The 17,868-nt window shown below is 50.6% G+C and overlaps 1 protein-coding gene across 3 annotated transcripts; it reads left to right on the top strand.

Annotated features, from left to right (window-relative positions):
* The first annotated feature begins 1,164 nt into the window (after positions 1–1,164).
* CX3CR1 (C-X3-C motif chemokine receptor 1) lies at positions 1,165–17,607 on the top strand. 3 transcript variants are annotated; one of them, XM_036267535.1, is made up of 3 exons: positions 1,298–1,319; positions 10,535–10,652; positions 14,197–17,607. In XM_036267535.1, exon 3 carries the CDS (start codon positions 14,206–14,208, stop codon positions 15,274–15,276), a length of 1,071 nt encoding a protein of 356 aa, XP_036123428.1. In that variant the 5' UTR covers positions 1,298–1,319; positions 10,535–10,652; positions 14,197–14,205; the 3' UTR covers positions 15,277–17,607. The 3 variants fall into 3 exon arrangements, with proteins under 3 accessions (XP_036123426.1, XP_036123427.1, XP_036123428.1); XM_036267533.1 differs by lacking the exon at positions 10,535–10,652 and having other exon boundaries at positions 1,165–1,319; XM_036267534.1 differs by lacking the exons at positions 1,298–1,319; positions 10,535–10,652 and adding an exon at positions 1,257–1,283.
* Positions 17,608–17,868: the final 261 nt, after the last annotated feature.

Below are 17,868 nucleotides of genomic sequence, written 5' to 3'. Positions count from 1 at the left end.
GACATGGAGTAGATGAGATTGTCCTGGGAGAGTAAGTGACCAGAGGAGAGAAAGGGTGTTGGCCAAATCCCAAAACTGAGCACTCGGGAAGCGGGAGGGGAGTCAAGGCAGGGAGAGAGGGCCTGGCACGGAGACCGGCGACAGTCAAAGAAAGGAAACGGGTGGTGGGTTTCCCCAAATGCCAGCAGGTCGCCGAGCCTGTGGCACTGCAGGCCCAGCCCGTGGCTCTGTCCTGGCCAGACGATGACGACTGAGGAGGAGGCCTGGCAGCGAGCACACAGGACGCCCCTGACCTCAGGAGGCCGCGGCAGCCAGAGCTGAGGCAGTGCTGGGGTGCAGCCTTCCCGGGGGGCAGGGAGGAGCCAGGGGAGGCTGTGGGCAGGGACAGACCAGTACTATTGGCCTTGAACAGGACTCAGGCAGGTGAGGATGTGATGGGAAGACAGTGAGGCCCTGGTGCTCGAGACCTGCGTGCTCCTCAGAGCCAGTTGGCTGGGGCAGGGTGCAGGACTGTGCCCCGGAGGGGTCGGTCCCAGCTGGCACCCATCCGCCTGAGCAGCGGCGGCGGTGAGGTCAGGGGAAAAGGAGCCTGGCCAGTTGGCTCATCACATGTGTGACTTGGGTTAACTTGACAGAGGCATAGGGAGCCACGAAATGCCTGGAAGGAAGGAGCTGCGGAAAAACACACGTGGTAAGTGCCAGGCGCTCACTGGGTGCTTTCTGTGCCCAGGCTTCTAAAACCCAGTGCTTTTACCAGTCTCTGAAGCCGGTCCTTAAAGTGCAGGGTCAGGTTCAGGAGGTCAGGGTGGGGCTGAGGCGCTGCGTTTCTAATAAGCTCCCCGCTGGGACCACACTGCGAGGAGGAAAGCTGTAGCTCACTTAATCTGCACCCCAATGCTGGCCAGTGAGTGTCACGGCTCCCTTTCAGGGGCAGGAAAACAAGCTTCGTGGGTTTTCTCGGCTTGCCTGAAGGAGCGCCATTACAGAGGGTTGCACTGTTCCCATGTTTGGGTAAAAATCACAGCCCCCAAGTCATCACTCCCTCCAGCCCCCTCTTTATCTGCCCCAGGCTCCTGTCTTCCACATCTGTGAGTTCAGATCCTTCTGTCGTCAGCTGGCCTCCAGTCTAGAGCTTCTGAGTGTATCTGCAGCAGCATCTAAAGATAACTTACCTCACAGGAAACCAGACACTATTGGCTAACTTTGCAAATAAAGATACTCTCAGAGAGAGGGAGAGGGAAATGCGCTGGGACAGCGTCTGCGTGGGACAGGGTGACTGATTGGTACGTCCAGAGGATCCTTTCCCAAGCCCAGCCCAGGTAGGAGCAGAGGACTCGGTCAGCACCTGTTGGCATGTGGGTGGGGCACTGTGGTCAGAGGTCAGAATGGAGTAATGATGCTGGTTTTCTTCACATGCCAACAAGGGAGCCTGTTTGTCTGAGGGTGGTCCAGTCTAAATGTCCAAGGGGCTTGAGGAGTGGGGGACAGTGATTGATCAGATCATTTATGATATTGCTAACATGATAGAATATGATCAGAAGCATTAGTGAAGGCATGGAGAAATGCTCATGATTTGACATTAACTAAGAAAAGCATCACTTAAAAGTGCATCTGAATGATATTGTAGAATTTTTGTTAACACCTTTTAAGATGAGAAATAGTATTAACATTTTTTTTTAAAAGGAGTTCCTATTCTATCAGAGACTCACACTTACCTGTGTTTTGGTGAAACGCTACGATGTCTGGATTTATTTTTAAACAATCCAGCACGACATGAAGTGGGCAGTAGGGGGAATATCGACCGTGAGATGCTCATTGTTGAAGCTGGGTGATGAGGGCATGGGGGTTCTCTCTGCCTTTGTGTAGGCTTGAAATTTGTATAATAAAAGTAAATTTTTATAATAAAAATAGTACCTGCATTTTAAATACAAATATAAATATACTTAATATGAATATATGAATATAAAACTCTGCATGAAGATTGGATGGAAAAAGTTAAATGCTAGCTGTGGTTGAATCTGGGAAGTTAAATTGTAGATAGTTTTGTTTTGTTTTTTCCTTTTATTTCCATGCTTTTTTATGCACCTACATTTTTATAAAGAGCACCTATTGCCTTTCTCTCTCTCTTTTTTTTATTCTCACCCAAGGACATTTTTCTATTTTTTGTTCAGATAGAGTGGGAGGGAGAGAGGAAGAGAAACATCGATGTGAAAGGGACACATCGAGTGGTTGCCACCCGCACGATCAACCAGGAACGGGGACAAACTGCAACCGAGGTACGTGCCCTTAGCGGGAACTGAACCCGGGTCTCTCCGGACCGCAGGCCGACGCTCTAACCGCTGAGCCAAACCAGCCAGGGCACCTATTGCATTTCTAATGAAAACAGTTTTAATACATAAACTGCTGACACAAATTTGAAGTTCAGTATTGATGCACATTGTTATAATCATTGTGAGGACAGTCAGGCTCAGAAGGCTTGTGTCTTTGGAATCCGTCTTTAGGGAGCAACTGTGAGCAGGCAGTTAGATCCCTCCTAGCTCTCAGGCATACCTGGCTCTTTCCCATGCCCTTGGGAAGGGAGCACCCCCTGTGCATCAGCCACATGCCAGCCAGAGCCCCCAACACCCCACTCGACTACTGTCACTCTCCCCACTTCACAGATGTGGCAGAGAGACAGCGTGGCTTTGGAATGAAGCCCTGGCTCTGCACTTGACCTTGCTAAGCCTCAAGTCCTGCTTTTATTTTATTTTTCTAAGATTTTTCATCGATTTTTAGAGAGAGAAGAAGAGAGAGGGAGGGAGAGAGAGAAAAAAACATCCATTGGTTGCCTTCTGCAGGCCCCCAATTGGGGATCAAGCCTGCATCTGGGCATGTGCCTTGATCGGGATTGAACAGTGCAAGATGCTGTCCAAGCAACTGAGCCACGCCGGCCAGGGCGCGCCCTGCTTTTAAAATAGAGATCAGCTGTGAGTTGATAATCACTGATGCCGGCAATGGGTCCATGTTGTTTCTGAGAGGATTCAGGTGTGGTATATAAAGTTCTGACCACACTTCCTGGCCCATATTCGGTGCTCAAGAAACAATATATGTTGTCATGATGGGAAACTGAGGCTCAGAAAGTTTGTGTACTTCAAGATCACTGGCTACTTTCAAATGAAGTTGTGAGGGGCAGGAGAGGCAGGGACATGCCAGAGCTGACCCAAATGAGGACCACCTTCCTTCACCACCCCCACCCGTACCCTCACCTCCTTGGAGGCACCCCATCCCACCCTGGCCACGCTTCGGGAGGGCAGCAGAGCCAGAGATCCTGGCCTCAAAGAACAGCCTTCCCAAGATCTGGGACATTCAGCTGTCCCTCCCCAGCCCATCTTACCTGCAACGGAGTCCTAAGCCACCCCTGTCTTCATCAGGCTCAAACGTTCCCCCTTCATGATGTTCAGAACCAGCACCTGCACGGGCTCGGCAGGGAGGGGAACACCTGCTGTCCCATAACAGGTGGCACAGGCCAGGTCTTGGCTGACTTTTCCGAGGACTTGTTCCGACGCCCAGCAGCAAACTCGGGAGATCCCAAGGACGTGCGCTGTCTCGCGTCACCGAGTCACCTGGGAGCACCCAGGGGAGCCTGAGGCCTCCAGTGGAGCCTGATCCTGCCTGCCCGGTGCGGGTCAGAACGTGCTGACCTCCCAAGGCTGGAAGTCTTCTCAGGCCCTCCGGACACAGGGCTGCTACAGCCGCCTCATCTCTGGGTCTGGCCGCGGGGCAGTGTCTGCGATTGTGAATCTCAGTGGGAAGAAAACCTACACCCCATCTCTAAGCATCTTCTCTGTTTGGCCTTTTCCTTAAACCTCTGTTTATTGTGAAACACAGCCCAAGAGCAGTGTGCAAGTTAACAAATAATTACAAATTGATCTCCAAGCAATGGGAGAGAACCGGGCCAGCCCCCAGCAGCCTCCCTCAGTCCCTTGCTGACCGCCACCCTCTCCCCACAGGGAGGTCACCACAATCCTGACTTTATGGTCATTACTTCCATGCTTCTCATACTTTTACCACCCAGAGGTGCACCTCTAATCAATACGGAGTACCAGGGGGACCTGGGCCTCTTGGCCGCCTCTGCCCTGCATGTGTGTGGGTTCGGACCGCAGCCTGCCTTTCGGTCTGTGTTTTAGAAATGTACCCACGTTGTAGGAGGTGGAGATGCGCCCACACAAATGACGGCAGCGTTGCTCGCGGTGGCCTCGGACAGCCCCCGGCGGGCGCTGATGGAGCGTGGTCACAGCGTGCAGCAGGGAGAAGGACGGAGCACAGCCTCAGCCACGGCGCGGACCGCACGCCTCCAGAAATGCTGCGGCGATTACGGATGAGCGGAACATTGGTCCCCATCCGCAGGGGGTCATCCAGGGCACCTCTTCCAGACACAATCCCACGTCCAGGAGCAAGAAGCATGGGGGTGCTGCCAGTCTGTCACAACTCACAGAGCCGAAAGTTAGCTCAGACAGTGGAAGGGTGTACTAGGTAGGATGCCAGTAACCTTTTTTTGGACTATTTTAAAGTCATTTACAATTTCTCCTCATAGCTCCCTAGCATGGCATTTGAGAACGACTCTGCCTGCCCTTCTGCCTTCTTGGTCTTGGCTCTCTGTGTCCTTACCGGAGCCCTGGGCTCAGACTAGACCAGACTTTCCTGAATGTTCTGGGGATACGCTGGCCTCTTCCACCGCCCCCCATCCTCATGGGCTTCTGTTTCGAGTATATTCCCTCATACCCTCTCGCCTAGCCTTGGCCCCAGCAGAGCGCCCCACGCTCAGATCCTCAGTACCTTTGGCTTCAACCCCACCCCGCCCCAATTCCCATCTGTATCGTTGTCGAGCCTTTAAGACTCAGCTTAAATGGTCCAATTCTTGGGCTTCCCATAACTTTTCTTCCATTCTGTCATGGAACAATAATCCAGTTGTACAGAGATTATATCTTAACCCTTTTTACCTCCGCACAATCCAGCACAGTGCCTCGTGCTGGGGAAATGTAATGAAAAACCAACTCTTCTCCAATCCAAGAAAACCTCTCCACAAAGAGTCGAGAGAGAAACATTTTTACTATGAACAAGCACTCAACCAGAATGGGCTGTGCCTTGCCTAAGAGACCGTGGAGACAGGAGAAAAGTCTCCCCCTTTATGGAGCCACCCCTTACACACGTGTTCTCAAGATGAACACCTCGTCTTTGAGTAAGAAAACCTGACAGTTCACCCTGACTTCATTACAAGATTGGGGTCACCTCTGGTCTTAGCTAATTGGCTTCACCCAGAGAAGAAATATACTTCTCGTACCTTTATGATCAGAGGTAGTTTTGCCGCTCAGAGCCATGCACCCGCCCAAGTCAGGCTCCTACCCTCTCACAGAAGCTGGGAGATGGGTCGGGGTGGGAGCTGTCTTTTGATGTTGACATTTCAAGGGATAGCTCCCAGGTCCCTGAGAAGGACGGTCCTGGGTCATGAAGCTGACAGACGAAACCAATCACATTTTCAAAAGGATGTATAATCACATTTGAAAGAAATGAGAGAGTATGTACAACTACAAGTCCTCTAAGATAAACATTCTAAGAAAAAGGAAGCAAGAGGAATATCTTCCTTTTTTTCAATAGGGAGACTTTTTTTCATATAAATTGTTACTTAAAATATATTTTTAAATCCTCATATGAGGATGTGTTTTTTTATTGACCTTAGAGAAAGGAAGAGAGAGAGAGAGAGAAACATCGATGTGAGAAACATCGATCTGTTGCCATACATGCCTTGACCAGGGATCAAACCTAAAACCTGGGTATGTGCCATGACTGGGATTTGAACCTGTCACCTTTTGGTACACGGGACAGTGCTCCAACTGACTGAGTCACATTGGCCAGAGCACTTTTTATTTTTAAAAATTTCACTGTACTTTAGTTAAGATTAATTGGACCCTAATTTTTCAAGTATAGTTGACATTCAGCATAGTGGTTAGACATCTACATAACTTACGAAATGATCCACCCCCATAACTCTAGTCCCCACCTGGCACCATACATAGTCATTGCAATATTATTGACTGTCTTCCCTTTGCTGTCCCTTCCATCCCTGTGACTGTTTTGTAACTGCAATTCGTACTTCTCAATTCCTTTCAAAATTCACCTTTTGCACCCAGCTCCCAACAGCAGGGAGAGAATTGAGCCTCTTATTTTTCATTGTTATTTGTCCTTACACTAGCATATGGTAAAGATACTTGCTAGATATTGACTTAATGAATAATTAATAATTAATTAACAATTCCACCTCTTCCTCGTTTATTATTTTTTCTAAATTCATGAAGCATTTCCTTTCAATACTTCACAAGTTACTTTAGCAGAGATCAATAAATACCATAAAGTACTTTGCAGAGGAAAGGAGGGGTAGGCGGTTAAACCCAGAACAAGGCAGGCTCTGACTGTTTCCTGCTGTTGCTGGTTTTGGCTTGGGCTGTGCATTCGGCCCCCCACCAAGTGCGGGCTGGTGGGTGATGCCACGTCGTTTGAGGTGGACACGTCGCTGCAGGAGTAGAGATCGACTTATCTCCTCGCACAGGGGACAGGGTGCACGTGGCAAATCCACCTGGAATTCAAGGCCCCTCCATCTGCCCCTCTTCTGCCTTCTCGGCCTTAGCTTTCCCTGCATCTTAAGGAGGGGGAAGGGGACTTAATGAAAAACAGCTGTCATTGTAAACAGGAAAACCATCAGGACCTGGTGAAATTGAGGAGCCAAAACAGCTGGGGGAGTGGGCTGGGGGCAGGCAGAGAACCTTACTATCTAGAACAAAGTGAAGTTCACGACGAGTCAGGGCTTGAAATCAACTAATCTAGTGTTCTGCCTTCAAGTACAACCCCGTCGGAAGGCCCCGGTCGGAAGGGTGGCTGCCGGTCTGCAGCCAGATGCTTCATGTGCCCTGGTAGGCTGCTGGGCAGCCGCTTCTGTTGACACCACGTTACATTTTCACTGACCCAGGACTCACGCTGCTCTTTTTTTTTTTTTTTTATTCTCACCCGAGGACATTTTTACATTTTTTGTTCAGATAGAGAGGGAGGGAGACATCGACGTGAAGGGACACATCGAGTGGCTGCCTCCCGCACAACCCAACCATGGCCGGGGACAAACTGCAACCGAGGTACGTGCTCTTAGCGGGAACCGAACCCAGGTCTCTCGGGACCACAGGCCGATGCTCTAACCGCTGAGCCAAACCGGCCAGGGCTCATACTGCTCTTTAAAAAGACTTCCTCCTGTTCGGTTCTTGTTGAAAAGCTGAGCGTGCTGGCCGGGCCCTTAGAGTCGGTCTCTCCAAGGCTTTTCTTTCACACATCAGCAAACTGAGGCAGAGCTGGGAGTGAGCCCCCGGGGGGCTGCCAGCTGCCCACAGGCCTGCGGGCCCTGTGCCCTCCACAGCTCTGAAAAGCATCACCGTACACGTGGAGGCAGAAAATACGCCAGCCCCTCGGCCTTCAGCCGTCTCCGCACCAGAGAAAAGAGTCCTGATTTCTGCACCAGCACGGATGGGGGCTGGATGCGGGGGGCCAGGCCGGGCAGTGAGCACCCCCTGGCCGTGGCTGGAGAGGCGCATAGTAACCCCACCGCCGCCATTCCGGCCCATTGAGTACAGAGGGTCCGACACCAGGTTCTGAGTCCAGAAGGGAGAAACCCACGAAGAGCGCTCCGGTCCGCGGCATGGATCATCTTCTCCAGGGGTGCTGCGTCTACCGCTTTAGTTCTACCAGGCAGTGGCCTGCAGTACACTACACCCCCGCCCCAGAGGGGAGCCTGTGCCGTGCGGGGAGCACGGACACGCGGCTGTGCTGAAATCCGGGCGCTAGGGCTCCTGTGGGCGACTTTCCCACGCCTCTGTGGGTTCACTTGTTCGGGGGAGGGTAGTCGCTTCTCCTGCAGGGCTGTGGAGAGAAGTGAAGGTGATCCGTGGATGGAGCGGGCGCCCAGCCATGGCAGCCTCTCCTGACCGGGGCTTTCGGAGGGTAGCCTCTGGTCCTGGAACATCAGCAACAACGTGGCTTTCCCCTGGGGAAAGGGGGTCGGGGCTCAAGCAATTCTCGAGTTTCCTTTGGTGCAAAGGAAAAAAATATATAAGCCTCACAATTTTTTTTTTTTTTTCTAACATTAGACTGCCCCTTAAACCCAGGCTTCACTCATGGGCCTAAAAAGTCATCAGCAGAGCTCTGGCCTGTTTGGCTCAGCGGTTAGAGTGTGGGCCCGCGGACCAGAGAGGCCCAGGTTTGGTTCCCACGTAGGGCACGAACCTCGATTGCAGTTTGTCCCTGGACCCGGTTGGGGTTCGGGTGGCAGCCACTCGGTGTGTCTCTCTCACATCAATGTTTCTCCCTCTCTTCCCCCCTCTCTCCCTCCCGCTCTATCTGAGAATATAATGCAAAACTGTCCTTGGGTGAGGATTAAAAAAAACAAAAAACATGTCATAAACAGAGACCAAATGGGGGGAAAAAACCCGCAAACCCAAACAACAAACACGGAAGAAGAAGATGCACTAGAGACAACAGCGACAGGACTCTAACCCAGAGACAGAGGGACACAACCTGTGCAGGATGTGGATGGAGAAGAAGATGGATCTGGGGCCCCTGGTAGGGGAGGAAGTATGAAAAAGGGAAGCTGATGAGAAACAACGGGTAATAATGACCAAAAAAAAAGTTCAAAAGTAAGTGAGTGGGCTTGAGAAAAGGAAGTGGACGAGAGGAAGTAGAGCGGGCTGGGCAGGGAGGTGAGCGGCTGTCTTTTTAAAGCAGACCCTACAAAATTCATTTCTCCTGGGATAGGACACGCAATGCCTTCAGAGCTCACTCCTCGTGCAGCCCACACTCCGCCCGCTCAGCACCATGCAGTCCAACCTGGACACCGTGCAAGAGGGCGAGGAGGCCTGAGAACCGTCTAGGGGGTACCTTTCTTGCCGGCTTCTGCCCTACTCCGTGCAGCGCAGCCTCCGTCGGTGGTGTCTGCGTGTCACCCTGGCCCGCACCTTCCCCTGGTAACCCTGCTGTGTGAAACCTGCCTGAGTAAACACTGCAGAGGCTTACCTCACTGGATGGGGGTGTCCTCAGGGGCCAGGAAAGCCAGTGTTCAGCCTGAGTGCCAGCCAATGAAACCCCCGATAGTCCTTTGACTTCCCCTGAAGGCCACCCACGAGGACTGCCCTACCTCCCATTTGCTGCCAGGAGAACCTATCTTCAGTCTCATCTCCCAATCCCGGTCCAGAAAGAAAAGATCCTCCCAGCTCTAGCCCACCCTCCCTATAAAGGTCCCTTGATTAAGCTATTAAGTTCAACGGAATAATTCAGTGAAGGAGAAATCCTACCTGCTGTCAGATTTCCCATGTAAATGGTGCCCAGACGTGCTCCTGGGCTGTTGTCTGACGAGGCGGGGTTGAGCTGGCTCCAAGCTCAGACCGACTGCAAATCCCCTTCCCAGCCACGTAGAGCCCTGGGCCACCCAGGGTCACACAGTGGAGGCAGCAGCTGGCCTTCACATTTGCACAGAAGAACCGGAATTGCTCATTCTGGTGTCTCATGATCAGGTATGTTCAATAGCCATGCAGTAAAAGGGTGTTTGAGGTGAGCAGCTGTTTTCCAAGTTGTTTTCTATCTCTGGAGAGTTGGTGGGTCTCTGCCTGTCTCCTGGGGCTCTGCCTTGGGAGGCTGATGCGTCTCTTCTTTCACTTCTCTAGGCCTTTCACTCACTCATTCATTCACTTACTCACTCCCTCACTCATTCATTCACTCACTCATTCATTCACCTACTCATTCATTCACTCACTCCCTCCCTCACTCACTCATTCATTCACTTATTCACTCATTCCCTCACTCATTCATTCCCTCACTCATTCATTCCCTCACTCATTCATTCACCTACTCATTCATTCACTCCCTCCCTCCCTCCCTCACTCATTCATTCACTCACTCATATATTCACTCATTCATTCATCCAACACACTAAGGACCCACTACGCTCTCAGAGTTCAAGCCCTCCCCACCCCCACCCATGATCAGAAAGGACACCTGTGCACTCTGTGAGCACCTCTGGGAACAGGGTAATTAAAGGCTAGCTGTCGCCACTACTCACAGAGAACTCTTTGGAAAGAAGGTCTAGGATATCATATTAATTTTTCTATAAATATTTTTGTGGCCCAGCTGGTGTGGCTCAGTGGTTGAGCATCAACCCATGCACCAGGAGGTCGCTGGTTTGGTTCCCGGTCAGGACACATGCCCAGGTTATGGGTCCGATCCCCAGAGGGGGGCATGCAGGAGGCAGCCAATCAATGTTCTCTCTCATGGATGTTTCTATCTCTCTCTCCCTCTCCCTTCCTCTCTCTCTAAGATCAATAACAAAAAGCTATTTTAAAAATATACATTTATTTAAATAAAATATACATATATATTTATATATAGTGCATTGCTCTGTACCAGACCTCTCCCTCTGTTGAACAGTGGCCTACAGAGCTGAAGAGGACACCCACCATTCTTCTCTTAGGAACCCCTAGTCTTGCGAGAGGGGAAGGGCTGTAATGCAAAGTTGGGATGAAATGCTGAGATTGGCCACATCCGGGCCCAAACTGTAGCCCTGCCACATGCCAGCTGTGTGGCCTTGAGTAAGTTACTCACACTCTCTGAGTGCATCTACTTGCCCATAAAGTAGAGATAATAATTCTCTTATGTGTTTGTACCATTTGCTGGGCCCGTATCACATGCTGCTGGTCTGTAGCAGGCTGTGAGGAGCTGGCTGAGAGCTGTGTTTCTCCACTCCTTCCTCTGCGTCATGGTGCAGACTTGTTCGTAACAGGGGCTCCTGCACGCTGAGCGAGCCCCTCCCGTGGGCAGGGCACTGGCACGTGCTGAGGCAGAACGGTGGGAGACTGGGACTGTTCCGGGCTCTTTGCTGTTAGTGCTGAGCCACCAGGGAGCTGAACCCTTGCCTGAGTGACCCTCTGGATAGCAGGTAGTGGTTCCACGCTAAACTGATGTCCCCTAAGCAGTCATTTCACTTGCAACAAGCAATGAGGCCGACAGTCAGGCACAGTCCTCCCTCCCATGGCACACTGAAGTCACGTTCCATCTTGAGGACACACGGGCACACTGCCGCACTCTGTCTTCAGCCGAGTCTTTGCCTAGGTGCACGCTTCCCTGTTGAGATGACAAGCCCCCTCAGGGCTAAGGCTATGCCTGGCTGATCTCTCCATGTGCCCCCTGCCAGGCTGAGCCCAGTGCCTGTGGGACTTCGTATGTGTTTACTGAATGGATGTGGAGCCTCTCCAACCAGGACCACCTCGGCTTATTTGGCATCTTGGTGCTGATTAGAAAGTCTCTCTGTGCGTGTAACAGCCCCGAGCCAGGGCTCCCAGCAAGGTGAGGGCTACATTGGAGGTCCTTGCCACTCAGCCCGGAAGTCAGCTGTTCCTTTCTAACGCTCTGTCCCTTCTCCATGCTCCTGTCCCAGCCTTCCCCTTCCTCTCATCACGAATCTCCCCGGAGATTCCGCGGGGCAGCGAGTTGAACAGGACTTTCCCTTCAGAATTGCACAGAGGCCCTGGCCGGTTTGGCTCAGCGGTTAGAGCGTCGGCCTGCGGTCCACAGAGACCCGGGTTCGGTTCCCGCTAAGGGCACGTACCTTGGCTGCAGTTTGTCCCCGGCCCTGGTTGGGTCGTGTGGGTGGCGGCCACTCGATGTGTCCCTTTCACATCGATGTTTCTCTCTCTTCCTCTCTCTCCTTCCTGCTCTATCTGAGTAAAAAATGGAAAAATGTCCTCGGATGAGGATAAAAAAAAACAAAACAGAATTGCACAGAGGACTAAAACAATGATGTGGAGTGTTTAGCAATGAGCCTACAAGCTTAGTAGAAGCTCAGTAAATGTTGGCTTACCGTAAAAACCCTGAAAATATTTTTTACTTCAGGGAAAAAAATAAAACAACCTTCACAGATCAAACTTTCACAGCGCCTAGGGTGGGAGTGAGGCGTGAGAGTCCACGGGCAGCCTGGATGATTCCAGAGGGCCAAAGGCTTCTGCGTCCTCACTAGTGCATTCATTAAGTGTCTGCTGTATGCAGCGCCACTATGCTAGGTGCTCGCTTGAAAACAGCGTGTGGGCCGGCATGAGACTGAATCCCAATCTTGCGTGTGGGGAAGGTGAGGCCCAGAGTTCCAAGTTTACCCAGGGTCACTGAGCCAGGGAGGACAGGTGTGGGGTGCAATCTCAGGAGACCCAAGTCTGCAGCCCTCACCTTTCCTGCCCGGGCCCTGCTCTCCTTCCTCAATGACCCAGGGACACCTGCCCGGAGGTTTGTAGGAGGTCCCTGTGTCTGAGGCACGGTGCTAAGAGCAGAAATCAAGCACACCTCATGCCTAGTTGACAAAATCAAGCCAACCCAACAGCACGAAGTTCCTGGCTGCAGGACAGAGCACAGGCACTTGAAAAGCTGCAAAATGGTTTGCATTGACCTTGGCCTCCTAGGGAGGTAGCCAGCAAAGGGCACTGCAACCTACAGCAGAGAACGCACAGGCTTGCCCTGGGGTTGAGCTCACTTCGTCCTGGCAGAGGCTGGGTCGGAGCAGAGATGGGCCTGGGCACGGGCAGAGGCTGGGAGTGGGGCGCAGAGCCCCGGCTGGGTGGGTCCTCACTGTGGCAGAGACACCGTCCCAGTGACAGCAGCGAAAAGGAAGCCGTGGGTGTGGAAACTCCCTTGGTTAAAGAAGTGTGCGCTTTCCTTTCAGTTGTGGTGGGGAGGGAGGTATTGACAACCAGGAGGTGTGACTCAATAGGGTTGGGGTTTCTGAGGTGCCTGTCTGTGGTGTCACAGGGAAGAGCAGGAGGCGCCGGGGACCAGGGCACGAGATTTGCTCTTGCAGCTTCTGGAGTGAATGAGGAGCGAGTCCTGGCTGGGAGGAGCGGGGGAATGAGACAAGTGTTACTTCCCAACCTGTGCAGAGGTGTCTTCTCTTGGCATTTTTGCTCAGGAGGAAACAGGAAACAAGACGACTAGAGAAGGTCAGGCCAACGTCAAGTGTGGGGCTAGTCATTACCAGGTGAATTAGCCGCCCAGGCCCAGGGCAGCGGGCTGGGCACAGTCCTCCACCGTGGATCAAGCAGCACTTTTATGGCTGCAAAGGCCGGGATGATGGCGACATTTCCTCTGGGGGGGCTGCAGGATGACCTACCATCTGGGTTTGCTTGGACGGAAGGGATTTCCGACAAGGGAAGCTGTCAGAGCTAAAACTGGACAGGTCCTGGGCAAACCAAGACAAGAGGTTACCACAGAGCATGTGAATCTATGTCTTATCCCTCAAGGAAGAGAAGAATTTGCTGGTTCTGAGGGGAGGAGGGGAAAATGTCGCCCTGAAACGAAGACAAGGGCTCTGGTGGGTCTGCTTGGGGCTCTGGAGAGTAAGAACTCTGTCTGCAGTCTCAGCTTCCTGCAGAAGACATTAGGGCCCAGAGGGCGAGGAGGTGGGGATGACGAAAGGGGGCGAAGACTTGCTTTAGGAAGTTGAGACTGGAAGGTGTGAATTATGGGGGCCCTTCCCCCCCATCCCCTCTTCTCCTCCCTGCCCAGTCCTCTCTTTCCCATCCACACATGGTAAATCTAGCTACTTTTTTTAAATTATTATTTTTTCCTTCATTGATTTTTACAAAGAGAGGAAGTGAGAGGGAGAGAGATAGAAACATCGATGAGAGAGAACATCGATTGGCCTCCTCTTGCACGCCCCCCACTGGAGATCTGGCCCACAACCTGGGCGTGTGCCCTGACCGGGAATCGAACTGGTGACCTCTTGGTACGTGGGTCAACGCTCAACCACGAACCACACCGGCCGGACTGGAGAAACTTTCTAAAATATAAGATAAAAAGATTTGTCTTGTGCTTCAGAAAGTTTAGATTCGAATGCTAGCTGACCCACTGGCTGGGTAGCTTTGGGCAAGTCACTGTCAGAGACCTGGCTTCCTCTCTGTCAAAGGAGTCAGTCATAGCTCATCAGAGACAGCCATGGGGACACGCGGTGCCAGGTGTGACACTGGGAAATGTATTGGTTAGGCACCAACCAATATTTGTTTCTTCCAGCCTTCCTATGTATGGGGACAGACAGAATTCCAACTTTGTCCCTCTGAGAACTCATACTGTTCCTTGTTTTCCCTTCTGACCCAGGCCCTCACCATGCCTACCCCCGTCCATGAATCAATTTCAGAAGACTTTCAGTATTATGAGGGTGCGGAAGCCTGTCACATGGAGGACATCATGGCCTTTGGGACCACCTTCCTGCCCATAGTGTACTCCCTTGTTTTTGCCTTTGGCCTGGTGGGAAATTTGCTGGTGGTGTTCGCCCTCACCCACAGCCAGAAACCCAAGAGTATCACTGACATCTACCTCCTGAACCTGGCCTTGTCGGATCTGCTCTTTGTCACCACCTTGCCCTTCTGGATTCACTATAAGATATGGGAAGAAGGCTTTCACAACTCTACATGCAAACTCACCACCGCCTTCTTCTTCATCGGCTTTTTTGGAGGCATATTCTTCATCACCATCATCAGTATCGACCGGTACCGGGCCATTGTCCTAGCCGCCAACTCCATGAACAACCGGACTGTGCAGAATGGTGTCACCATCAGCCTAGGTGTCTGGGCAGCAGCCATCCTGGTGGCAGCACCCCAGTTCATGTTCACAAAGCTTACAGAAAACGAATGCTTTGGGGACTACCCTGAGATCTTGCAGGACATCTGGCCTGTGCTCCGCAACGTGGAAGCTAATGTTCTTGGTTTCTTGTTCCCCCTGCTCATTATGAGTTACTGTTACTTCCGAATCATGATGACACTGTTTTCTTGCAAGAACAACAAGAAAGCTAAAGCCATTAAACTGATCTTTCTGGTGGTCATCGTGTTTTTCCTCTTCTGGACACCTTACAACATTACGGTGTTCTTAGAGACACTCAGTCTCTGCAACTTCTTTCCCGATTGTGACAAGAAGAGGGATCTGAAATTGGCCCTCATTGTGACCGAGACAATTGCATTTATCCATTGTTGTCTCAATCCCCTTATCTATGCGTTTGCTGGGGAGAAGTTCAGAAGATATCTCTACCACCTGTACAGGAAGTGCCTGGCTGTCCTGTGTGGTGGTTCCATGCATGCCAGTTTCTCCTCTTCTGAGTCACAAAGGAGCAGGAAGGGAAGTGTCCTGAGTAGCAATTTCACTCACTTCACCAGTGATGGAGATGCATCCGTGAATCTCTGAAGAGATCTCCAAAGCCTTGTCCCTACAGACAGCCTGGAGCTCCTGAGTCTGTCACTGAAAAATGAGGACAATTTCTTTGTTTCTTCTGCACAAGAAATGATGGGCCCAATGGCAAACAAACAAACAAACCCTAAGGTGTTTTTGAGAACTGAGCTCAAAATTTGAATGATAAAGGATAGGCATGTCTCTTACTGCAAAAGTCAGGACTTTTTTGTTTACAAATGACAGAAGCGTGACTCAGACTAGCTTAGCTAAAAAGGAGGTGGTATTGTATACTGTGGCACTTGCAAGGGGGTGGCTGAGCCCTCTGTGTGCCCAGAAACCAGGGTTTGAATTTAGCCAGAATTTCCTCTCTCTGACTCTCAAATATGAGTGGTGACAGAACTCCCAGACACACAAAGCACAGCTTTGTCATCAGAAAGGGACCGAGACCCATTCCTCCCTCTCTGGTCTCTAGGTCAAAATTCCCAGGGAAGGGCTCTGATTGGCCAAGTGTGTATCAGATGCCCATCTTTGGATCTGGTGGTGGTATCCACAGGATAGATCAGATGCAGTTTTCTTTCCAATCTCATAGCTAGAGATTCAGGGAGACATATTTCCAAGAAGCTAGAGAGGTGAGTGCTGTTTTGATCACTCAGAACAAGAGCTGCCCACCAACCTTATTATGTGTCTGGCCCAGTCTCCCCTCCAATCATGCCAGTCAGCACACACCACTACCCTCCTCTTCAATAAACCCCTTCTCTCATGTCCCCAAACCTACAAAGTTTCCCTATTACCAACTGTCTCAAGTCCAAACTCAAGTCCTTGGCCTCTGAGACCCTCCATCATGTGGTCTACCAAGAGATTCCCCATTGTCTCCCCTTTTCAAAGGACTCCACTCACCTTGTCACCCAGATTTCTTCCATCTGGCTTCATATATCTCTACCTGATTTTGGGCCCAAGGGGAAAAATAGAAAGAACCCTGGTCCAAACAGAGAAGGGTTTCCCATCCCAACTCTCTATCTTTTGCCCACTGGGTAGCCTATGGTCAACTGAGCTTCAGTTTCCTCATCTACAGAATGGAAATAATGGTAGTTTTCACATTGGTAGCATCATTTCCAGCATGAAGAACAAGCCACCAATGGTTGTAGGTCCCAACACTCTTATCTGGTTCCCAAACTACAGCTTGCTCCCCACCTGGCTTCATGCTTAAGCGATGGTGTTGGCAGAGCCTGAAGGAATCTACAGGTCTGCTGCATGCTGTACCAGACACAGAGAAGGCTGGTTCCTAGAGTGGCACTCAGGGGACATGCCTGTATGTACATATTGATAGCTTCCCTGACCCAACCCCCCAGACTGCCCAGTCCTCCCTTCCAATTCTCTCATGGCAAACCCTTGCCCATCTGGAGATAACCTCATCATTCATGCCACTGCCAACCTGGTCTGCCAGGGTCATGGGAGTAGCTCAGTAAACATTTGGGAAGGTCTAAAATGTTAAAGCTTGAAAAACAACTGTAATAATGCTAAAGAGAATGTCACCTGTAATCCAACCATGCTGTATTATCATTTGCTCATCCAGATCTTGTTCATACCCTCATGTGTTTAATATTGCAATCACAACATACAGATAGCTTTGTAATCTGCTTTTCTTCTCTTAACATTAGACCACACATTCATTACTCTCTGTTTCTCCATAGTTCTGTGATGATCATTTTAGAAGATTCTGCCAGGATGTGTGCTCATTAAAAGCATTTAACTCATGGCTGTATTTCTGATACCTCCTTGGCAGTTAGTATGTTTGTTTAATCAATGAAAGAAAGAATCATGTTCCCTCAAGATCATGTACCACAGTTTATTCACCATTACTCTGTTAATAAACATTTCACTTATTTCCAATATCCACCAAATACATACATGTGTGATTTCCTTTCTCCTCTTCAATTACGGCCACAGGGAAAAATTCCATGCCACAGGGATCACTGGGTCAAAGAGCATGGGAACTTTTTAATTGCTGACACGCATATGAAAGTAGTATGTCACAAAACCTTTATTAAGCATATATTCTATGCAACATGTGAGCTCAGATGCAGCATTGTTGCAAAGATGAGTGAGACCAGGCTTCTGCCCTCGGTGCTTGAGCAGTGCTTAACACTGAAGTGCAGAGCAGAGAAATGAACGGATAAGAATAATTTGCATGCGTTGGTAATACAAGGACAGTGACATGTGACCTGATTGTGTAAGGGTGAGAGGTTCTCCAGGCAGAAAGGAGGCGATGGCGTTCTAGAGCAAGCGAAGGGCATATGTAAAGGGGATGTGAGAACATGGAGCCCCTAAGAGAAGTGTGCGACTCCTGAAAGGCCTTGGGAGCAGAGTGGGTAGTGGGAACCTTCTGGAGCTTTGGCTCCAACAACCAGTGGAGGGGACTGTTCTCACGTATTCACAAGGTCACTCCATTATTACTTGACCTTCATTCCAGCTGTTGAATCATGAAACTTTTAATTAAATTTTAACTTATATTGTGTATTCGAAAGTTGCTAAAAGAATAGATTTTAAAAGTTCTCACCACAAAAAAAAATAGTAACTGTGTGAAGTGATGAATATATTAGCTAACCT

Source organism: Molossus molossus, unplaced genomic scaffold (assembly GCF_014108415.1).
Source record: "Molossus molossus isolate mMolMol1 unplaced genomic scaffold, mMolMol1.p scaffold_m16_p_18, whole genome shotgun sequence".
Classification (NCBI taxonomy): Eukaryota; Metazoa; Chordata; class Mammalia; order Chiroptera; family Molossidae; genus Molossus; species Molossus molossus.
Note: the sequence above shows the minus strand (reverse complement) of the source record. Positions and strands in the feature narration are given on the sequence as shown.

Coding starts and splice junctions, on each gene's coding strand:
- CX3CR1 (XM_036267533.1), top strand. CDS start 14,206: ATGCCTACCCCCGTCCATGAATCAATTTCAGAAGACTTTCAGTATTAT.